Source organism: Chiloscyllium plagiosum, unplaced genomic scaffold, assembly GCF_037043375.1.
Source record: "Chiloscyllium plagiosum isolate Xiang-an unplaced genomic scaffold, Cpla_swu_hap1 HiC_scaffold_22, whole genome shotgun sequence".
NCBI classification, from domain to species: domain Eukaryota; kingdom Metazoa; phylum Chordata; class Chondrichthyes; order Orectolobiformes; family Hemiscylliidae; genus Chiloscyllium; species Chiloscyllium plagiosum.
In genome coordinates this window covers 8,221,631-8,246,295 of record NW_028270160.1, presented here as the reverse complement: position 1 = coordinate 8,246,295, position 24,665 = coordinate 8,221,631, and the positions used below count along the sequence as shown (strand labels likewise).

The following is a 24,665-nucleotide window of genomic DNA, read 5'->3' as shown; positions in this document are numbered from 1 at the left end:
GGTGCAGGGCAGGTTGAAAAAGTGATGAAGAAAACACATGTGATCCTGTGTCTTAGATATAGGCTCAAACACAAAGAAGTCACGGTGAACATTTATAAAACACTGCTTTGTCCTCAACTGGAGCTCACACCAAACGCAAGGAAAGTCGTGAAGACTTTAGGAAAGATTCACAAGAATGATTCCAGGGATGAGGAATTTCAATTGCTTGGGATGACAGAACTTAAACATTGCCAGAAGGAAACAAAAACTCAAAGCTTTGATTCTTGAACTTGTCAGAACTCATCAGGATACAAGAATGGACTTGAAATAAAAAGGGCTGCCATTTTAAATAGCATGAGAAAAGGGTGCTGACTGGTTGAACCTGGTGGTCAATATGCAACTTCTTATCTTTTTTTCAATGTTTAGTTTCAGTTTTTATCAATAAGGTTGGAGAAGCTGAGGGTGTTGTCCTTGGCAAAGAGATAATGAAGAGAAGAATTGATAGAGATGTTCAAAGTTATGAAGAATGTGAACAGAGATAGAGAGAAACTGTGCCCAATTGGCAGAAGGGTTGGGATTTAGAGGAAGATGATGTAAGGTGACTTATGTAGAAAACAACAGCAACATGAGGAAATATTTTTCTTACACAATGAGTCTCTGGAATGCGTGACAGAACAGGTAGCAGATTCAGTTGAGATCTTCCAAGAAAATTGGATCGTCAGAAGAGAGAATATTTGTAGGGTTACAGAGAAATGACAGGGGAATAGGACAATGCGAGTTGCTCTTGCAAAGAGTGAGTATAGGCATGACACACCCAACAGCCTCCTTGTCAGCTTTAACCAAACTTACAAACTTCTATTCTGTGTTTTGATTCTTCAGACTGAGCTCTCCTGTTCTGCTCTCAGCTGACCCAGAGGCTGGACAGCCCCAGTGCTGTTCTTGATACAATTGCTCAGGAGTCTACAAGAATGGCCTTGTGATGCCTCACCTGCAGTGACCCCTCATTGCTCCTCATTACAGGGACGTACTGACAGCCACTGAGAGTCTCCCCCTTCAAACAGGTTGAGGTGAATGAGTCGGTGGACCAGCATCTTGTCTCAAACCATCTCATTATTCTGCAATCTGGACACGGAAGCTGTAAGCCACAGTGCTGGTAATATATTTCTCACTTATAAAAAGTGGGCATGATTATCATTTACTGATAGAATACTTGTACCTGAACTTTAGAACCTAAGGCAGCAGGAAGTAAAAGGCATAATGGGAATGGAGATACCTCTACCAGAGGTCTCATTAGCAGTAAAACAGCCAGAAAGAGCTGTAGGAGAGAATTAGATTAGATTAGATCCCTACAGTATGGAAACAGGCCCTTCGGCCCAGCAAGTCCACATCGCCCCTCCGTAAAGTAACCCACTCAGACCCATTCCCCTACCCTATATTTACGCCTGACTAATGCATCTAACACTATGGGCAATTTAGCATTGCCAATTCACATGACCTGCATATCTTAGGATTGTGGGAGGAAACCAGACCACCCGGAGGAAACCCACACATACACGGGGAGAATGTGCAAACTCCACGAAGACAGTCGTCCAAGGCGGGAATCAAACTCAGGTTCCTGGTGCTGTGAGGTAGCAGTGCTAACCACTGAGCCACCGCGCTCTGAACATGTAATTAATAAAATTTAATTTAAACCCTAAATGGATTTGAGGCATGAGCAACCAATTTTAAATGAACAATTAGTTATTGGAATAAGAAGCCAATATTATCATACATTAAACATTGAGGTGACCACGTCTAGAGCAGTGTGGTCTCCGTACCTAAGCAAAGGTATGTTTTCCCTAGCGGAACACACCAACAGTTCAACCAATGAACTCCTGGCGATGGAGGGGTTCTCCAGCTTTACCAGACTGATTCCTGGGAAGAGATGTACAGGTGGAGACTGGATTGGATAGGACTATACTCGCTGGGGTTTAAAAGAAATGGGAGGGGGACCTGTAGAATTCTACCAGGACTAGACACGGTAAATGCAGGAAGGATGTTCCTGATGACCAGGGAGTCCAGAATCTGGGGTCACATTCTAAGGATATGAAGGAGGTCATTTGGGACTGAGAGTGAGGAGACATTTCTTCACCCAGAGCATACGGGGGCTGTGGAATTCTCCACCGCAGAAAGCTGAGGCGGTTGAGGCCAAAACATCAAGTGCTTTCATGAAGAAAATAAATGATAGTTCTTGGGACTATAAGAGTCAAAGGGTATGGGAAGAAAGAGGGAACGGAGGACTGAATTGATCAACCATGATCATATTGAACGATGGAGTAGGCTCGATGGGCTGAATGAACTACTCCTGCTTTTATTTTTATCCTCTGTCCTATGAAGATAAGGCCTATATAACCTGAAGTTTGGAAACTTACAAATTTCTGACAGGATTCATCAAGGTAAGTGCAAGGAGAATATCTACCCTGGTTGGGGGTTCTAGAACCAAGGGATTAGAATCTCAGGATTGGGAGGAATTTCTTCACAGGGGGAGGTGAATGTTTAGAACTGGCTACCCAAGGGGCTGTGATAGCTTATCATTGGGAACATTCAAGGCAGAGATTGGTTGATTCCTTAATATTAAAAAAAACATTGAGGGGTATGGGGATAGTGCAGGACGGTGATGTTCACGTCGAAGAACAGCCAAAATTTAATTTAATATTGGGGGGAGTCTCAAAAGGCTGAATGGCCTGCTATTCCTACTCCTTTTTCTTATGTTCTCACATTAAAGTATCATTAATGCTGCACCTAAAGCAGAAAGTACTGGAAATAATCACCAGCGCAGACAACATTACTTCCTCAGTTAAATTTAATCCCAGCAATTTAAGTTTGAATCTGGGAAATGATGTTTACATTCAGATATTGCCCAAAGCAATCAGTCACCAGACTCTGCCCGGCCTTTGACAACTGGGGGATGGGGAATGAGCTGGTGCACCTCCTAGTGGTTATTTGGCTTAATAACAATGAGGCCTTCATCAAAACTCCCAGCCCTGCAGACATTAGGTGAAATGTATTGCTCTCTCCTCTGGAGGATTCAGTGACATGGGGAGCAGGGTGGGGGTTGTATTTAATCAGGTGTTAATGTGGATGCTGGAGACACCATCACTGCCATCTCCTGATTAGACCAACAGACAACTTTCCTGCCTCTCGGCAAAATGCCCACTAAAGGGTCTTGTCGTCAAGACCACGTGGGGAGCGTAATGTTGCAAATATTTGGGGGGGGGTTGTTGGAATATTCATACCAGCACCAGCCATGCACCCCAATGGCACTGTTTTTCAGTAATGCTAGTATCTCTGATTGGACAGCATAGTGGCGGGGTGGTTAGCACTGCGGCCTCACAGCTTCAGGGATCTGGGTTCGATTCCAGCCTCGGGCGACTGTCTGTGTGGAGTTTGTACATTCTCCCTGTGTCTGCGTGGTTTCCTCTGGGTGCTTTGGTTCCCCCCCACAGTCAAAATTAGGGTGAATTGGCCATGCGAAAAAAAACCTGTAGTGCTTGGGGATGTGTAGGTTAGGTGCATTTGTCAGAGGTAAATGTAGAGTGGTAGGGGAGTGGAACTGGGTGGGCTACTCTTTGGAGATGTGGACTTGTTGGGCCAAATGGCCTGTTTCCACCCTATAGAAATTCTACGGGCAGCAGATTTGTGCAACTGGTACGATTTCCCGATTAGCACTCAATTCAGCGGACCTTCCCTAAAGAGAAGCATTGGGTCTTTAGCAGTGGGCAAGAGCCACCCCCTCCATTGCATGCTCGCTGGTTTGTACTTTGCACACTCCCTGCCCCCCACACCCCAAGAAAGGGTAGTGAGCAAGCACGAGCACTTTATGTTTGGGGACCACTGACAGGAAGAATTCATGAGTTGAGGCATTACTGAGCAAACCCCTATGCTTCTTTATACTCTGTGGTTCTCAGCTGCCAAGGCATCTGTTGGTTTCCAAGCTCAAGGACAAAAACAAAACACTTAATGGTTTGCTTTGTCCTCGACTCTTCAATGATCTTTCAAAGCCCCGAATCTCTCAAAGACCTGGACAGGACTGCATTGTGCCTTTGGGGGCTGCCTCTGAAATCAAGAGTTTCTACATGTATGAAACAAATGTGCCAAGTTTTGACATTATTACAGTGACGATTGTGACTTTGTGCAATACTTTGTATCGATCGCCCATTACACATCTTGCCTGATTTTTATTTCCATTGTAAGTTATCAGGAGAGATGCTGTTTATACTTGGTATCACTTGCTTTACGCAATCAAAAGTCAAAATCCATCCCAAAATCCTTTACCCACCAAAGTCTGAATTTTTCCTTCCTCAACACTTTAAATGCTTTTTTATTCACTCCTTGGATGTGGGCATCGCTGGCTGGGCCAACATTTACTGCCCATCTCTAGTTGTCCTTGGAAAGTTGGGGTGAGCTGCCTTCTCAAATTACTCTGGGTTGACCTGCAAAGCCATTAGGGAGGGAGTTTCAAGATTTTAACCCAATGACAGTGGAAGGCAGCGATACATTTCCAGATCAGGATGGAAAGTGGTTTTGAGAGGAACTTGCACAGGGTGGTGTTCCTATGTATCTGCTCCACTTGTCCTTCAAGACGGAAGCGGTCGTGGGTTTGGAAGATGCTGTCTGAGGACCTTTGGTAAATCTCCCTCACCACCTGCCACAGACACAGACTAGTGGCTAACGGTTGATAACGATGGACCATTTTATGTCTGTCCGACGCTTGTGTGTTACTAGGAATGTTTTCTTGTGGAATATAGACTGTACAGATTGCAGCTACATTCAGTTGGTAAACCACCTTACCTTCTAGCAGGGAATTATTGGGTTCACATTCTACACTTAAGCACATTTTGTAGACTATCAAATTCAACATTTATTTGAAGAAGACTATTAAGGTGGATATGAAAGATCCCACAGTACAATTTAAAAGCTATAGAATTGGAAATCTTACATCACTTAAGATAAAAACACACAAGTGATGTAAATTACAATATTCATGTCACAATACAGAAAGGTTCAAAAATCACCCCCACACACCTGTTCTCCTAACTTCTCCTACCACCTTTAGCTTCAGTGTACACTTACCTTGGATTCTCCCACTTTATTGTCCAATTTATTGTCATTTTCCTTCAGTGTGCACTTACCCTGGATTTTCCCAGTTGATTGTCATTTTCATCTGTCACAGCGATTCCACTTATTATTTCCCTGAAATATAAAAGTGGAGATATTCAGAAGGACATAAATACCAGCGGTTGTGTGAAGTGTTTTCACACCAGTCTTACCCTGACCTCTACTGGTTGGCAAAACAATAAATAATCTTTCACTAGTGTACAGCCACACACAGACAGCGCTGTTCAAGCAGTAACTCTCAGCATTCTGCCTTTTCTCGCCCAAGGGTGTTGACCCACATCACACAGCGATTTAATGGGTGTCAAATGTGTACATGAGATAGTTTCCTTATTTACAAGCTCAGGCACAGAGCCTCACTGGATTGTTTTTCACTGTAGATAGCTGGTTTCTGCTCTTTCCAAACAACTGTGGTTATATCACATGCCCTTCCAGGAAGGACTCGTGGGATCAGGAACTTGGGTAACAATCACAGCAGCCAAGATAAAATTAAGATTCCACCCAGTTCTCTGGATTCCTTTTACCAATCATTAGTGGTTGTGAATTCAGCCACCAGGGTCCATACTCAGGAATTCCCTTTCTGAATGCCTTTGTGTTTTAAAGCTCTCCAAAAGGCAAGATCTTTGGATTGCTCATTAATCCCTCTTTCACTGAGCACTCATGGCATGGTGCAGAAACGAGGCTGTTTCTCCAAGTCAGTGTATGAAAGTAAGTTACTGTTATGATCTCAACTCTTTCTATCTTCACCCCAATGTTTTCTGTCTCTAATTAAGTGTTTATTTATCCCCTCCCCTCACAACCCTATTGCCCTTTCATACTCTGCTGGAAGTGTTGGCTTCTTGCAGCTATGCTTCATTATCATTAACCAAGTCAGTAGTGATAAGCTCAGCCACATGAGTCCAGCCTTGTTTTTAATGCATCTCAGCAAAGAAATTCTACCTTCAGCATATACCTGAATGCATCATATCAAACCCACAGGTCACTAATCCATGATTGGGAGCAGGAACTTTTTCTTTCCTAACATAGGACTGTTAAGATCAATTGTAATGTTTCTATCATTACCTCAGCTACAATCAGAACAGGTTAGGCCCTTAACTTAATCTTTCTTTGCTTAGTGCAGTTTATCAACTCTCAAGTTAAACTTGCTCAGCCAATGAGGGAATATAACCTTCACAAACTGATACCTGGGACAGAGAGGTGATTTTTCCATCCTCCACTCTCTCTTTCCACAACAGTTTGCCCTGACCTTTGTGTGATTATGCTACAGTTCACTAGATTGATTCCAGAGATGAGGGGTTTGTCTTATGATGAGAGGTTCAGGCGGTTTAGGCCGATACTCTCTGGAGTTTAGGAGGAGGAGATGAGATTTTATTGCAGTATATAAGATTCTAAAGGGGATTAACAAATAAGACGTAGGGAAGATGTTTCGTGAATTTGTGGAATTCACTGTCGCAGTATGTGGTGGATCCTGGGACACTGAGTAAATTTAAGAGGAGATGGACTGGTTTTTAATTAGTTAAAAGATTAGGGAGAGCGGGCAGGAAGATGGAGTTGAGGCTGAGAGGAGATCAGCCATGATCTTATTAAATGGCGAAACAGTCTGGAGGGGCTGAATGGCCGCCTCCTGCTCCATGTTCTTGTGTTCTCCTTTAGATTTTCCTCCTTTGGTCCTTTGATTGTGTTGGGGGTAACTGTGGAAGGGAGGTCTGCACTGTTGTTCAGATAGCCTTTATTCTAAGGCTTGGATCTCCAAGGTCCCTTAGTGTTCAACCAGTAGGTTGTCCTTTTCTGCTCTAATCCACCAATAACCTGGATGTAAGTATGATACAGTAATTCCACATTCTTTACTCACACTATATATGTTAAGTACACTTTAGTACAGAGTTGTCGATAGTCTCCTCGGTCTCCATCTCAGATTCATGTTTCTGAATGTTCTGTGTAGGTCAAGATTACATCTTCACAGACTGGTTCACACTGACCCCATACTCCAACCAAAGTTCCACATGCTCTTTTTCCTCCCTCAGTGGTTAGCATGCTGATGTCAAGAATGAAGTTACAGAATCTGCTTTTCTACTTTCTTTCCCAGAAGCTTAAAAACTAAAGCCTTCCCCAGTCTTGCATTGCTCAGACAACCCTTCGGCTTTCAAAGATCAAAGTATCATCAAAACGCTGTAAGCTGGGTCAGCATTTTTACTGTCCATCTGTAGGTGCCCTTGAGAAGGTGGTGGTGAGCTGCCTTCTTGAACCACTGCAGTCCATGTGCTGTAGGTAGACCCACAATGCCCTTAGAGAGGGAAGGTAATGACAGCGAAATTGTCAGTGTTCACTGTTACTCAGACTGACAGCAACTTCTGGGGTTTGCACTTGAACAGTTAAACACAGGAATCCAAAGCATGATTCTGTGCTACCTACATGGTGCACTGCTGGAATTCTCCCGAGCACAACCAATTAGAAATCACTGAACTGTCTTAAACTTCCATTCTTATGTTTTTAGACTCCACATAAGAATACTTGAAGAAGTTACAGTCTGTTGCATGAGGTGTACATATTTTTGTCAGGGCAGAGTTGCTGCTAAAGCAGCTCACTGGGACTGAAAAAAAAAGTTGTTGTTGTTGTCAAATGTGTCCAAAATGAGAACAAATTCCATATTGGGGAAAAAAGGCATTTCCATTACTTAAAACCAAAGATTCCTTATGATTTGTTTTAACTTCTATCATATGTCCTAAACATGTATGTTACTTATCTTTGAAGTCTGAAATTAAAAGGGAATGGATTCCATGATCTTTACTTCCTGTTTTTCTGCCTGTGAGAATTCTGTGATGTGATTGGCTATTTTCCCTGCTTGACTATGTCGCAGCTGCCTGGAAATCTTTACGTTTTGACACCAGCTTTCAACCAGCTTTGGAAAAAAGGAAGTCTCTTCACATGGAACACCCAGTCCTTGTCACTCCAAACTTCAGCTGTTAACTTTTGATTTATCACCACATCTCTGAAGCTATTCTAAGAACCTCATCACAAGTACAGTAGAAAGGGTGCCATTTACTGACAGTGGAAGTTCAAGCTTGATACAAAATAAGGACTTACTGTTGTCTCATCATTGGAATGTTCACACAGTTAGCAGCTGCCACAGCAACAAAAGGAACCCAGCGTGCCAATAAAGGGGGAGCTTTCTGGGAAAGAAAATCAAAATAAAACACGTGTACAAAATTCATCAGTCAGTTGTCTAACAAAACATTCAGTTCATTCCTCTGTGTTACAAGAAAATGTCATTGACCTGAAATGTTAATGCTGTTTTCCCCACCTCTCACCTGTTGAGAGTTGTCAGCATTTCCTGCTTTTATTTCAGATTTCTAGCAGCTACTGTTATTTACTTTTTAATCCACCACAGCTTGAGCACAGAAGGTTTGTTGTCTAACGAGCCACTCAACTTGTGAGGAATCTTCTGTATATTGTTGTTCTGTCACTAGTTTCCAGAAGGTACTTCTCAAAATAAAGAATCACAACTTTATTTTACTTGGCCCCAGTTTCTAACTGCGAGATTACAGCACTGAGGTCTGGTATACTCCACACACATCACCTCAGCTCAACAGCACCTGCATTTCTGCTATTATTCAGCCAATTTCATATCCATCTCAAAATTTATTGAACTTGTTTGAGCGGAACGCAAAGACTTGCTGGAGGTCTACAATATCCCGTTGTTAAAATACCCAGGGAAATTATGAAACTAACTTAGCAGATCATTTTCTTTAGCTGTGCCTCTACAATTTTGACAATGACTGATGCAAGACTGGTTTTCTGGCTTTGTTTTCATCAGCTCACTGGTTGTCAATGTCATTAATTAGATATGTAGGATCACTTACAACTGTTGGCAAATTACTTGTGAGTTCTCCAGTAAACCATTTAATATGTCACCATTTAATATGCTAACCAGGTTTAGTTTATCGTAAATTTCAATCCTGTTAACATTCTTGTCTGGATTGCAGAACAATCCAGCATAGAAGACTATATTCTCTGTTCTTTGTTCGAGCTCTCCAAATAATGTCAATCCCTGCTCTTTCCCCCGTTAGTCCTGTAAGTCTAGTAATTTTCCAATTTTTAAAAAAATTTTAACCTCTGAATCAGTTTCCATCAAACTTCGAGATAAAAAATGCCAGAATCATTGTAAAATGTGCTTTGCCACCTTCTTTCAGTTCATTGTAATTTTATTAAAACTGTGGTTTTTGCAAAGTTCCTTCATTGCCTCTTTTTATATTTTAGTCTTTCCACTTGTTTTCCTCACTTTGTTTTTAATGGGTTTGTTTTGCTTATTTGTTTCTTTTTTCAGGTCATTTTCCCTTTATCTTTGCCTGGCACTGACTAATCCTTGCTCTGTACTTAGTTGGCATGCTGAGTACAATGTCCTTGAATGTATTCCATTTGTTATCAGCTGAAATGTTCCCCAGTATTACCACACCCACCCTATCAACATCACTCTGCTCTGCCTCCGTTGCCTTGAAGTTAGCCTTTCATCTTAAAAAGAAAAGCTTTGCTTTTATATTTCTCAGTGCCTGGTTTTTGTGTAGGTTGAATTCAGTTCCAGTCCAGTCCTTTGTGGGTATTCTTCATTGCTAGGTAAATAATGTATTTTGTCATTTAGATTTTTCTATTTCCTGCTTTTGAGAAGAATTCAAATCAGTTAGGATACAAGTTTTAACTTTCTTTGGAGACTGCAAGGCTCAGTAATTGCTAGATCTAATAGCTCTTTTATTTATTCCTGGCATGTGGGTGTCACTGGCTACGCCAACATCTAGTATCCATCCGTAACTGCCCTGGAGGAGCTGATGGTTAGCTGCCTTAGTGAACCACTGCAGGCCATTTGGTGTAAGTACATTAGGGGGGGAGTTGTGAGGTTTTTGTTGTATTTGTACATGGAATATGGGCATCATTGGTTAGGCCACCATCTATTGTCCATCCATAATGGTCCAGAGGGCAGTTAAGAGTCAACCAGACTGCTGTGGCTTCAATGACCACCTTAGTTGATGAGAAAAGCGAAAAAGGACGGATCAATTAATTAGCAGGTGAACTATGCAGGAGCCAGTTAGCTGCATTGTCCACTTGGTCTTGTGGAACACTGCAGCTGGGAAGAGGAAGAGCTATGAGAAAATAGTAAAAGTAGTTTTAATTTAGTAAATTCTGTTGGCAGACTTCTGTTGAATGTTGCTCTTGAACCAGAAGTGAGAAGTGGAACAGTAACCTAAGGTGAACCCTCTTTCATTTCCCACTTTTCCATCCACATGCCAGGAATAAATAAAGAAGCTATTAAATCTAGCAGTTACTGAGTTTTGCAGTCTACAAAAGTCACATGGTGTGCAGGGTGTTCTAGCTAGGTGGATAAAGAACTGGTTGAGCAACAGGAGACAGAGAGTAGTAGTTGAAGGGAGTTTCTCGAAATGGAGAAAGGTGACCAGTGGTGTTCCACAGGGGTCAGTGCTGGGGCCACTGTTGTTTGTGATATACATAAATGATCTGGAAGAGGGCACTGTTGGTATGATCAGCACGTTTGCAGATGACACGAAGATTGGTGGAGTAGCAGAAAGCATAGGGGACTGTCAAAGAATACAGGAGAATATAGATAGACTGGAGAGTTGGGCGGAGAAGTGGCAGATGGAGTTCAATCCAGGCAAATGTGAAGCGATACGTTTTGGGAAGTCTAATTCTAGAGTGAATTATACAGTAAATGAAAGAGCTTTGGGAAAAGTTGATGTGCAGAGAGATTTAGGAGTTCAGGTCAATTGTACCCTGAAGGTTGCTGCACAGGTGGATAGAGTGGTCAAGAAGGCATACGGTATGCTTGCCTTCATCGGACGGGGTATTGAGTATAAGAGCTGGCAGGTCATGTTAAAATTGTACAAGACTTTGGTTTGGCTGCATTTGGAATACTGTGTACAGTTCTGGTCGTCACATTACCAAAAGGATGTGGATGCTTCGGAGAGGGTGCAGAGAAGGTTAACGAGGATGTTGCCTGGTATGGAAGGTGCTAGCTATGAAGAGAGGTTGAGTAGATTAGGATTGTTTTCATTAGAAAAAAGGAGATTGAGGGGGGACCTGACTGAGGTCTACAAAATCATGAAGGGTATAGACAGAATAGATAGTGATACACTTTTTCCAGGGTGAAGGATTCAATAACAAGAGGTCACGCTTTCAAGGTGAAAGGTGAAAAGTTTAAGGGGGATACACGCGGCAAGTACTTTACACAGAGGGTGGTGGGTGTCTGGAACGCGTTGCCAGTAGAAGTGGTAGAGGCAGGCACGGTAGATTCATTTAAGATGCATCTGGACAGATGCATGAGTAGATGGGGAGCAGAGCGATACAGATGCTTAAGAATTGGGCGACAGGTTTAGACAGTGGATTTGGATCCGCTCAGGCTTGGAGGACCGAAGGGCCTGTTCCCGGGCTGTAAATTTTCCTTGTTCTTTGTTTATCTGTGCTCCATTGTGAGAGAAACTAGACTCAATGTCAGGGGGTCCCAGCAGGAATCCAACTCCATTACATTACTGTAGCCCACAATTGGCACCACTTCGACAATAGGTGTGGCAAGAGCTGGGGAGGAAGAGAAGAAATGAGACTCGATTAATTGAGGATATCTAGTTGGCAAAGATGAGTTGGACCAAAGGGTCTGTTTCTGTGCTGTACAACTCTGTGATTCTATAAGCTCAAGTACTCAAAACATCAAGGAAATCTCTATAGACAGGAGTTCTCTGATGTACCTTTGTGTATAGATTCAATCCGACTGCAGTTGCTAGGGCAGTGCTGGTTGCCGTCAAATACGCTACTCCTATTTGTCTAAACAAAGAAAGGGAGAGAAAGTTTTCTTTTAAAAAAACTGTCATAATCTTTTATGATCTATATTTGTTTTTTTCTTCGCTGGAGTAATTTCTCTTTATCACTGATGAACCATTTAATGTGCAATCTTCAGGACTGTTTTTCCATGCGCTGCAGTCCGCCCAGATGCACACCACTGGACACCTCCTGAACACAACTGCATTTCTGGAATTAATTGATTGCAATAGAGTTGCATGGCATAGGCCTGTATCTAGCACGGCCTTCAGCCTGATAGCCCAAAGCCCTTCTCATACCCTCTGCTATGAAGAAGACTCAAGGTTTCATTGTAGGCTCTCCTTCAAAACAGTGCAGTTACCACAACTCTGCATCGGACACAGGAAAACAAGCATTCCTTGTGTGTACAGCAAAAGCAACTCCCCTGTACAAGTTGAAAGGAGAAAGAAACTCCTGTTACATAGAAGTAGATTGAATAATAAAACACTTGGTACTTTAGTTTTGGTCATTTCTGATTTTCTGCTGATATTGTTATGTTGATTTGGTACCGTGGCTGGATACAGTGGGGTACATGGTGGTGGGAGTTCTACACTTACTCAGAACAACTCTCTACTATGAGGAGGCATCACAAAAAAAGCAGAGTTTCTCACCTTTGATCAATAAGGCTCACAAAAAAAACTTCATGTGCTTGAAATGTCTAGCACAGGAGGCCATTCAACCCATCTTGTCTGTGATGACTCTTTGCAAGAGATTTTCAGTATGTCCAAACCCTTGCCCTTTGCCCACACAGGAGGCCATTCAAGCCATCTTGTTTGTGATGACTCTTTGTAAGAGCTTTTCAGTAGGTCTGAATCCTTGGCCTTTCCCCGTAGCCTGAAACTGCCTCTTTCTCTGATCCCATTCCATTTGAAAAGTTACTATTGAAACACCTTTCAGGCAGTGTATTCCAGATCATAACAATTTGCTGTAAATACATTTTTATCATCTCCCTCTGGCTCTTTCACCAATTACCTTCCTCAGGTTACTGTGGTCACCCTGTCAGTAGAACAGATTTTCCGAATTTACTCTCAAAACTCCTCCTTATTTTTGATCATCTTTACCCTGAACATGGGCTGCGGTGGATTAGATTTGCCTTACACAGCCAAAGGTGCGATCAGCTGTCTCGACTCAAGCAGAGAATGGGTCACAGAGAGGAAGCCAAGGCTTGATTTTCAATCTGGGGTCTTTTCTGGGTCCCGACCCCATTTTTAAAATGCAGCTCTCTTTAAAGGAGCTTTTGGAAATGGTTCATGCCCATTGGATGGCCACAGAAGGAGAACGCACTGCAATCAGCACTTCAGATTGGTCTGGTGCATCTCACACATTCACCAGACTTCACTCATCGGGCATTTCAGGAACTTCACTGGTTTTAGGAAAAGAGTCTGTGTACAATGTAATAGCGGGTACATAACTATACCTATCAAACTTCAAAACCGGCCCGTGGAGCTCGTGTATAGAAACTCTGCCCAGTCTGACAACATGGGTAAACCCCCCTTCTTAATGTAAACCAGCAACACAGAAAAGATTTATCCCATGAAAATTCTTGTGAAAATTCGAGTGACCAAGAAGTATTTAAAGTAAAAATTAACAACTTTATTTCTTAAAGTATAATAGAGAATAATTAACTAACAACTATTTACAACTCCTTCCTCTAACCTATCTTTTACATTCCCTTCTATAATACTAGTGTGATAAAACTCTCCAATTAAGGTTTACCAAAAATTCAAATTTCAAAAACAGCCAGCTGTCAAATCTTCTCATTATATCTTCCTCTGTCTTCTTTTCTTCTTCTTAGGGATTTCTGTTTCACTGGTCACTGATCTATAACGGTACCTTTAAGAGAGCTATTTTTCGGGCAGTCTGTATTTGCTGGTGGCTTGGCAGTTCTCCTCTAGCTGTTCAATTTTTCCTGGTCTTATACCCCAAAGCATCAGATTGTTTCATTGGATTTTAATATTGTCAATATACTAAATTCAAACTTGATTGGAGGTTGGTATTTTGGGGTATAATTTAAACCGATTGGCCGAATTCAAATTTATTTTGACATCTCCGGGCAACCAGCTACACTAGCTGTTGGACCAAAAGTTTACATTATATCTTATTCAGAACACTTGGTACTGTATCAGATAGTTCTGCTAGCTTCTTAAAAGTACCCCTAACACCTTCATAACACTGATAACTGGCACACAGGAATGAGGACCAGTCTGTACAGTGTGAAATGACACATAGAAGTGGCATACAATCTAGTATGTGACACAGAAGAGGAGGAATAGTGTCTTGTCTTCAGCCAGCCAGCTAATCCCCACTTCACTGTTCGACTGTTGCCAATAAATCACAACCAGTCACAGTCAAAGTCAGCTGGCAACATTGGTGGCTGACTGATTTCTGGTTGGATTTCCCAGTTGTTTTGGCTTCTCATACTGCAGACCAGTTATTCCCAGCAGAGGCCGGTTAGCTCATTTGGCTGGATGGCTCATTTGCAATGCACAGTGACACCAACAGCGTGAGTTCAATTCCTGCACTCGGCTGAGGTTATCATGAAGGTCCCACCTTCTCAACCTCTCCCCTCGTTCGATGTGTGGTGACCCTCTGGTTGTCTCTTGCTAATGACAGAGCAGCTTCATGGTTCTCTGGGCCTGTGGTGACTTTACCTTTTTACCAAATAGCTTAACAGACAGTTAATTAGAGGCGAGAAGTTTATCAGCTAATAGCACAACGCCATCCTTCCCCCAGTCCAACCCTGACTGCACACTTTAAAATCAGCAATGTGTTCCAAAGGATTCAGAAGGCTAAGACACAGTCTGGATGCAATTTTCATATCAGATTAGGTTAGATTCCCTACAGTTTGGAAACAGGCCCTTTGGCCCAACATGTCCACACTGTCCCTCCAAAGAACAACCCACCCAGACCCATTCCCCTGAATGATCCACCTAACACTACGGGCAATTTAGAATGGCCAATTCACCTAACCTGCACATCTTTGGACTGTGGGAGGAAACTGGAGGAAACACATGCAGACACGGGGAGAATGTGGAAACTCCACACAGACAGTTGCCCAAGGCGGGAATTGACCCCAAGTCCCTGGTGCTGTGAGGTAGCAGTGCTAAATACTGAGCCACCGTGCCACCCTGAACCCCCCTGACCTCCCCATTCCTCCCCAGTTGATTCATCAATCCCCTAGTGTCTGCATGTCCTTATGTCAACAGCAGCCAAGGTCAAAAAGGTGGAAGGGAAGCAAAGTTTGGAAAGCCCTTTTCATTTGATAAAGAACACACACGGCTGTATCATAAACACCAAATAGCTCCAGTAACAGTGGCACAAAAATTCCTATTTTCCTGATTCGAATCAACTAATTTCTCTGACGTTTTTGGTAACTGGAAAGACAAAGGAAGCAGAGATGGTGACATATTTGATCTTAAGCACTTACTTTGTAGTAATTGGTGAAGCTGCATTCCTGTTGGTGTAATTGACCAAGGCATTAAATGACTGGTTCACCCACTGCCAAAACACCACAGCTGGAACTGTTCTGAAAGGAATGGGGAGAAACAACACTGGGTCACAGTACTCACAACAGTGTCAGAGACATATCATGTAAATAGCCCACACATAGCCATCATCAATCTCTGCAATGTGATTTTGTACAGAGTACATTGATAAATCTCAACCATCTTAACACAGGGATTTGTGCAATATCGAAGGACAGCTGACCCACTGGATAGCTTGGCTCAATACTGGCTACCATCTTACTTTTGGATCAGAAGTCTATGGGTTGAAGAGATGGACACAGATACCCAAAATATCTGAAAGGCACCACACAGGCACTTGTTCAAAATTAAGTCTCATGGGACAGAGGGCAACACATTAGCTTTGATTTATGGTTTGTTAATGGTCAGGAAACAGAGTAGGAATAAACAGATCATTTTTGGGACAGCATGGAATAATTAGTGAGGGTCAGCAAGAATCAGGCCATTTACAATCTCTACACGTAACATATCCAGATTTAGTGAGGGTACAAGGCTGAAGTAAACTGTCAGATGAATGTAAAGGTTCCAAGCAGGGATATGGATTGGTACAGGTGACCAGGCGAGGAGGTGGCAGATGGAATATTGAATGGAATCTACTCCCTTCTTCAGTGGTGTGTCTGGAAGGTGTGGGCAGGTTAGAGGGTAGCCAGTGAGACCTCATCTTTCTGCTTTCATCCTGATTAAGTCCAGGGTCTGAAGCCTGCAGTCAGCCGTCCAGCCACACCACCATTTGGGGCCTGTAGGTGGACAAGTAATGATCAGATAAGGACTCATCCCTCTGCCATGGGCATCACGAGGACTGCACGATGAGAACTTGCATAATCCATTCAGAGTGTAAGTATGTGTGCGCGAGCGTGCATGACACAGAGTGAAAGAGAGAGTGAGAGAGAGAGTATGTTTGTGTGAGAGAGTGACAGAGTGAGTGTGTTGTGTGTGTGTGTGTGATAGAGTGTGCATGTGCGTGTGCATGTGTATGTGTGTGTGAGAGAGAGTTTATGTGTGTGTGAGAATGTATGTGTGTGAGAGAGTGACAGACAGAAAGCGTGTGCCCGTGAGAATGTATGTTTGTGTGGGTGTGTGTGCGTGTGTGAGAGAGAGAATTTGTGCATGTGTTACAGAGAGTGAGAAGGGGTGTGTGTGTGTGTGAGAGAAAGAATTTGTGTGAGTGTGTAAGAGAGTGAGAAAGTGTATGTGCAAGAGCATATGTGTGTGCATGTGAGAGAAGGTGTGAATGTGTATGAGAGTTTGTGTGTGTGTGTGAGAGTTTGTGTGTGTGAGAGAGAATGTGTGCTAAGTGTGTGTATGCGAGAGAGAGAGTGTATGTGTGCGCGTGCATATGTGAGAGAGTGTGAGTTTATGTGTGTTTGAGAGAGAACGTGCGTGAGAGAGAGTGAGAGAGAGAGTGTGTGTGTATGTGTCTGTGACAGTGTAAACGATTCCTCCATCGAAGTTATGCAGGCCCTGAGTAAGGGATACTGCATCAGGAAGGTGCCACAATGAAACCACTTTCCTGCCCTTGTTGCTGACTGCCCCCTCCTCCCAAAAATATCCACCTACCCAGCAAACCACACCCCACTGGACCCCTCCTGCCATTATTTACTTAAGTCAGTCTGAGCCCCCCCCCCCCACCTCCAGTGGGTGTACTTTCTGCAGCGACCACAGCTTCCACTGAGGCAGGAGGTACCCCACACCCATCCCTGAACCTCCTGATCCATTCATAACCTAGTCAGCTTTCACCAAAAAAGGTGGAGGCACCTCTGTAACATTCCATCCATAATATGGGGACATGTCTTATAAGAAGAGCAGAAACACATAGCGTTTTTTTTAATGCGAGACCCGAGTAAATAGTGAAATTCAGAGGGATGTTGATGCCCTTTTAAACTAATCACAGAAAGTTAACATACAGCTAGTTAACATACACAGAAAACATCACAGTTAACATCACAGAAAGTTTAACATACAGCAAGTTAACATACAGCAAGTTAACATACAGCAAGTTAACATACAGCAAGCAACTTGGAAGGCAAGAGATGTGTCAGATACATATTGCAACAGTAGAAGACTGAGGAAGACTTGCTACAACTATATGGGTGAGATGACACCTGGAACACCTATCTCCTAATCTCAGGAAGGATATACTTGCCTTAGATAGAATACAAGAACATTTCACTAGATCGATTCCTGGGATGACAGTGTTGTCTCAGAGAGATTGAGTATAATGGGCCCATCCTCTCTGGAATTTTGAGGAGTAAGCAACGATCTCATTGGAGTGTTTATATTCCAGAACTCCAGAGAGCAGATACTGACAGACTGGCTGATGAGACTAGATCTGGGGGTAGACCAGGATAAGGGATCCACCGTTTAGGATTGAGATGAGACTACATTTCTTCACTCGGAGGTTGTGAATTTCAGGAAATCTCTACTTCGGGGACTGTGGATGGTAAGTATAGTCCAGACTGGGAATGATAAACTTTTGTGCAATAAGGCAATTATTGGATTACAACAGGAATATGGAGTTGGGGTCAAAGTTGAGCCGTGATCTTATTGATCAAGCAACAATATAGCCTTCTCCAGCTGCTATTTCCTATTACCGTAAAATGCTTCAAGTGCAATGAAGGACTCTGAAATGGAATGAAATAGTGTGGCTGTTTCTAAGTAAACAAATTTGTGGGCGGCACGGTGGCTCAGTGGTTAGCACTGCTGCCTCACAGCGCCAGAGACCCAGGTTCAATTCCTGCTTCAGGCGACTGTCTGTGTGGAGTTTGTACCTTCTCCCTGTGTCTGCATGGGTTTCCTCCCACAATCCAAAAATGTGCAGGTTAGGTGAATTGGCCATGCGGGTCGGTGTGGACTTGTTGGGCCGAAGGGCCCATTTCCACACTGTAAGTAATCTAATCTAATTTTAGTAATCTAAATACATTAATAGTTGTGCAAACAACATTCACACAACCTGCAGTGAGATGAATAATCTCTTAATGTTTTTTTTTTGGTGAAGTTAGTCTGAGAAAGAATGATAAAACTTATTTGTTCGGCATCATTCACATTGTCAGGATACCCCAAAGCACTTTGCAGCTAATTTTCCATTGTAGTCACTGTTGCTATTGGAAAGAATCAATTTACACACAGTAAGGTCCCAGAAGCAGTAATGAAGTAAACGATCAGGCAATCTGTCCTAGTGATTGTTTGAACATCAAATGTTGCCCAGAACAGTGGGGAGGATGCCCTGTTCTTACAGTGCCATGCAATCTATTGCAAACCCACCTCTTTCCAAAAGTGCACAAAATAAACAGGAACAATCCACAGGAAATAGCACAGGATTAGGATCTTGTGGCTTGACTGGGAAATAACCCCATTCAGTTACCACAGTATAAAGCAGTGGTGAGAAAGCTGGAGTTTATAGATTGAAACATAGAGTTTGAGCTAAAGAATAAACGAACAAGCTTGCCTTTATGCAGAACCATTCACAACTTCAGGTTTCTAATGACATATTTTTGAAGTGTTACTGTTGATATTGGTGTACAGAAAGGACTGTTCCATCTCCACCTTGGCTTGTCTTGGATGGGAGAGCAAAGGGCAACCAAGTTGATAAATATTGTTTAGTATCAGTGCAAAGAGGAAATACTTGGGGAGATTTACACTGTACAAAGAGGATATCTTGCCACTGTATTCAAGATCCTGACAAAATGTTTCATATTAATGTAGAAATGCAGTTCATGCACAGCCAAGACAAAGTAAAGACAATTAAATGTTAACAGAGGTGAAATGATTTGGAGATGCTGGTGTTGGACTGGGGTGTACAAAGTTAAAAATCACACAACACCAGGTTATAGTCCAACAGGTTTATTCGGAAGCACTAGTTTTCGGAGCATTGTTCCTTCATCCTGATGAAGGAGCAGCGTTCCGAAAACTAGTGCTTCCAAATAAACCTGTTGAACTATAACCTGGGGTTGTGTGATTTTTAAAAGAGGTGAAATACAGGTTGGAGTCAACTGTGATGAACTTTGGACAGGAAGTAGATATTTTTAATCAACTTGCTCAGATGCTTTACAGCACACCTCTAAAGTGGGTGGGACTTGACATCGGGCCCTCCTAGCTCAGTGGTAGCCACACTACCACAGCACCACAATAGCCCCACTGGACAGGACATATAATGGTTTCAGAATCAAAATTTCCATCATCTTTGCAGTGACAGAACCAAATACAGTACATTCTAAGCATGCAGTGGTTGGTTTGCTCACCAAACTGGTGGGTTGTTATACAAACATTTCATCACCGTGCAAGGTAACACCATCAGCGCAGCATCTGTGAAGCATTGCTGTTCTGCTGCACTTGATATGTATGTGGTCCGGTCTGTTAAGGTGGACTGTGTCATTTCTGGTTTGCTCTGCAGTGGTTTGTATATAGGATTTATTTCTACACACTTGTTTATGGCATTTGGGATTGAAAACCAGGCCTCTTGGAATTCCCATGCATGTCTCTGGTTAGCTTGTCCTACGATGGTTACATTATCCCTTGGATAATCATGCTAACACCAATATCATCTAGTGACACAGAATATCTACGGTCTCATGATACCTAATTTATGTGCTCAAAAAAGACATCTTAAGAGACTTTCCTTAAAGTGACCATATTTTGGCCAGAATTAGCATTATGAGTGAATGGAGAGGTTAGTGCAGGAGGCCGAGAGCTGATTAATCCCAACAACGATAGAAGAAAACAACGAGTAATAAAACACTTTAATTGCACTGGGGTGTGGTGGGGTGGGGGATTGGGAGGGGGGCAGGTAAGAGCAAAAGCATTTTTGAAGCTCCCCTAATGTCTTAGCACGTCAGTATGGAAGGATGTAAATTATTTATTTGTATTGGCCTTACAGGTCACAAGATCACAAATTCAACTCTGAATCTGCACTGAAATTGCCTGAGTCTTAAATGTGTCCTATCCCCTCTAAGCTTAGGACAATACATTTTAATACAGCACCAAAACCACATATTGTAGAATTTTCTTTTCTATTCTTTCATGGAATGTGGGTGTCACTGGCAAGACCTGCATTTATTGCCCATCCCTAGTTACCTTTGAACTGAGCGGCTTAGCCAGCAATTTTAGAGAGCTGTGAGTTTGGAATCACACATGGGCCAGACTGGGTAAAGGTGGCAGATTTCCTTCCCATTAATGAACCAGGTGGGTTTAAGACATTTCCAGAATTATTAATTAAATTTAAATTCCATCAGTTACCATAGTGGGATTTGAACCAGTGCCCCCAGAGCATCAGGGCCTGGGCTTCTGGTTTACTAATCCAGTGATATTAGTGCCATGACACCATTCCTTCTCTCATAGTGCAATTATCTTCCTTTCATTGATTCTAAAGCTTTTCTCCAAACTTTTGCTCTTTCCAGAACCAACTTTTCTAATGCCCTTCTCAACTCATCCAAACATTGATCTCAGCAGCTATCCCACACTGAGCTTTGCTTGCTCATCACTGGTACCTTTACCGACCTCCAGTATTTGTTGTTATGACCAAGAATGGAGGAGCACACCATTGCACTAAATCTACCAGTGCATGGCTCCCAACATAAAATAAAAATATATTTCCCATGGTGAAAGTGAGGACTGAAGATGCTGGAGATCAGAGTCAGGAGTATGGTGCTGGAAAAGCACAGCAGGTCAGGCAACATTTGAGGAGAAGGAGAGTCGATGTTTCAGGCAAGAGCCCTTCATCAGGAACGAGGCTGTGAGCTGAGAGGGTGGTGAGATAAATGGAAAGGGGTGTGGGGCTGGGGGGGAAGGTAGCTGAGAGTACGATAGGTAGACAGAGGTGGGGGTAATGGTGATAGGTCGGAGAGGAGGGTGGAGCGGATAGGTGGGAAGGAAGATAGACAGGTGGGACAGGTCGTGAGGGCAGTGCTGAGCTAGAAGGCTGGATCTGGGATAAGGTGGGGAGAGGGGAAATGAGGAAAATGGTGAAGTCCACATTGATACCGTGTGATTGGAGAGACCCCAGGCAGAAGATGAGGTGTTCTTCCTCCAGGTATCGGGTGGTTAAGATGTGGCGATGGAGGCGGCCAAGGACCTGTATGTGGGAGGGGGAGTTGAAGTGTTCGGCCACTGGGCAGTGGGATTGGTTAGTGTGGGTGTACCGGAGATGTTCTCTGAAGCACTCTGCAAGTAGGCGTTCTGTCTCCCCAACGTAGGGGACACCGCAGCGGGAGCAATGGACACAGTAACAAGGGAATCGCAGAGGGAATGGTTTCTGAAACACTGATGGGGTGAGGAGGGAAATATATCCCTACTGGTGGGAAAAAAATCACCACAGAAAATTCCAGACGGCCTCCTTCTTCAAAGACCGCAATTTCCCATCCCACGTGGTTAACAATGCCCTCCAGTGCATCTCCTCCACTTCCTGCACCTCTGCCCTCGAACACCACCACACCCAACACAACAATGACAGAACCGCCCGGTCCTCACCTTCCACCCCACCAACCTCCTTATACATTGCATCATCCTCCGCCACTTCTGCCACCTACAAACAGACCTCACCACTAGAGATATATTTCCCTCCCCACCCCTATCAGCGTTCTGGAGAGACCATTCCCGCCATGACTCCCTTGTCAGATCCACACCACGCCAGCCCCCCACCCCTGCCACACCAGCACATATCCCATTCCTGGCACCTACCCCTGCCACCACAGGAAGTGCAAAACCTGCGCCCACACCTCCCCTCTCACCTCCATCTAAGATCCCAAAGGATCCTTCTACATCCATCAGAAACCTGTACCTCCAACAATGTCATCTACTATGTCCATTGCACTCGATGTGCTCTCCTCTACATTGGGGAGACAGGACGCCTTCTTGCGTATTGTTTCAGAGAACATTTCTGGAACACCCACACCAACCACCATCCTGTGGCTGAACACTTTAACTCCCCCTCCCACTTCACCAAGGACATGCTGGGCCTGGGTCTTCTCCATTGCCAAACCCTAACCACCTGACGCCTGGAGGAAGAACACCTCATCTTCCACCTTGGGACCCTGCAACCACACAGGATTAATTTGGATTCCACCAGTTTCCTCATTTCACCTGCTCCCACCTTATCCCAGTCCCAAGCCTCAAACTCAGCACCACCCTCCTGACCTGTCCATCGTCTTTCCCATCTATCCGCTCCACCCTCCTCTCTGACCTATCACCTTCTCCTCCACATTCATCTACCTATTGCATTCCCAGTGACCTAACCCCCAACCCCACCCCTCCTCCCATTTATCTCTTAGCCTCCCGGCCCATAAGCCTTGTTCCTGATGAATGACTTATGCCTGCAATGTTGATTCTCCTGCTCCTCAGATGCTGCCTGACCTGCTGTGCTTTTCCAGCACCACACTCTCGACTCTGATCTCCAGCATCTCAGTCCCCACTTTCTCCTTATTCTTGAAAGCAAACGGAATACAGAACCTCAAGTCACTTGCATGCACAGTGGTTTCTGGAGCCTGGCAGACACAGCTAACTCAGAAAATACAACATTGAAAAGTTCCTGTAATCACTCTTTCAGAAGAACAAATAGGTTTGCCCCTGAACTCAAGAGAAGGTTTTTTTTTTCTCCCCCCCAGACATAGGAGAGATCAGGTGGGCAGCCGTTCCCCAACCCATTTCAGGTACCAAAGCACTTTGCACCCAATCACTGTTCAAGTAGTCACAGCCAAGGATCTACAGCAGAACAAGCAATTATAGAGTCATTGGATTTGTGACGCAGCAAGACCCACGCCATGCACCATCGACTAAAGAAATAGGAGGGGAGCTTCCAGATCAAGAAACAGAAAAGGAAAGAGCATCTCTACCCCATGTACAAATTTGATGCAAAAGCATAAATGTTCGGCCACAGAGGATATTTAATTGAAGAAAAGAATTTTTAAAAATACTAAAATAGCTTAAATCATTCAATGATTTAAGTCTTATCTTAGTAACTTACAGGCCTCTGATTTTACAACCCCTTGAAAGGACAAATACAGGCTGTCATGTGGAAACACAAGGATCTTTGAGTCAAAAACCTCTGGCACATGGCTGTACTGGTGTACAGTGTAAATCAAAGGCAGAGACTACAAACAATGATGCTCAGGGACGATCTCTGCTAGTTCACAGTAACAGGCAACTTGTAAAGGCGATCACCTTTCGGAACTCATCAGTATTTTCATTGCTTTGTTTATTAAAAACTTATGGGTTTTCAATCCCACGCTTTCTAAAAAAAAGAAAATGGAGCTCTAACTGAATGAGTTACTCCATCCAAGAAATGTTTGTTAAAGGAGGCCATTTATATATTATACCTGAGCTGATGCCAATCCCTACCACTAGAGCCCAGTGGTGTGGCTTCAAAGTGCAGACAATATCCTTTTATTAATAGTTAAAGGGGAGTAAGTTCAAATTTCTGAATTCTCCCTCCTATTCAAGTTCATGCAGAAATCAGAGAGGGTGTATCACAGGCAACTAATCAACCATTAGCTGTATCTAAGCTGATAGCATTCTCTCACTTACTGCAGGGAAATTGAATACAATTGTAAGAAGGGTTACATTTCAATTATACTGGATATTAGTGAGACCACATCTGGAGTACAGTGGACAGTATTGGTCACCTTATTTAAGGAAGGAGGTGAAGTCATTGAAAACAGCTCGGAGAGAGTTTATTAAAAGTTGATAAACCATACTGGAGTTTAGAAAGATTAAGAAGAAACTTGACTGAAACATTTATCCTGTGGGGTTTCGACAGGGTGGTCATGGAAAAGATGTTCCATAACCACCTCTTGGCAGAAAACCTAGAACTAGGGATCACTGTTTTTAAAAAAAAAAGGGATTGCCCATTTAAGACAGAGATGAGGAGAAATGTTCTCTCTCAAAGGAGTGACAAACTGTGGAACTTTCTCACACAGAGGTAAATAAATCATTCATAAGCGAGGAGTAAAATGAAAGCAGAATAATCAGATTAGCCATGACTTCATTACAAGGTGGACGAGGCTTGAGGGGCTGAATGGCCTCTCCTAGTCCCTAATTTATACGTTTGTATGTATCCTGTCAAATTTGTATCACACCCTCTTTAATTCACATTTGTTTGTTCACTCTGTGGTAATAGAGCTAGAGGGGAGTGGAGAGAACCTCTTTGCACACAATTATTAGGAT

At 43.2% G+C, this 24,665-nt stretch overlaps 1 protein-coding gene across 4 annotated transcripts in view; it reads right to left on the bottom strand.

Annotated features, from left to right (window-relative positions):
• sfxn2 (sideroflexin 2) overlaps nucleotides 1-24,665 on the bottom strand; it is a 90,408-nt gene that overhangs the window by 42,546 nt on the left and 23,197 nt on the right. For all 4 annotated transcript variants that reach the window (XR_015760869.1, XM_043713053.2, XM_043713052.2 and 1 more), the window contains exons 4-7: nucleotides 15,416-15,514; nucleotides 11,880-11,955; nucleotides 8,218-8,303; nucleotides 5,151-5,211 (exon numbers count right to left, since the gene is read on the bottom strand). Coding sequence is in view for 3 of the 4 variants with exons in the window: in XM_043713053.2 (XP_043568988.2) it covers nucleotides 5,151-5,211; nucleotides 8,218-8,303; nucleotides 11,880-11,955; nucleotides 15,416-15,514 (322 nt within the window). In the remaining variant the exon portion in view is untranslated. The remainder of the gene's footprint in view (nucleotides 1-5,150; nucleotides 5,212-8,217; nucleotides 8,304-11,879; nucleotides 11,956-15,415; nucleotides 15,515-24,665) is intronic.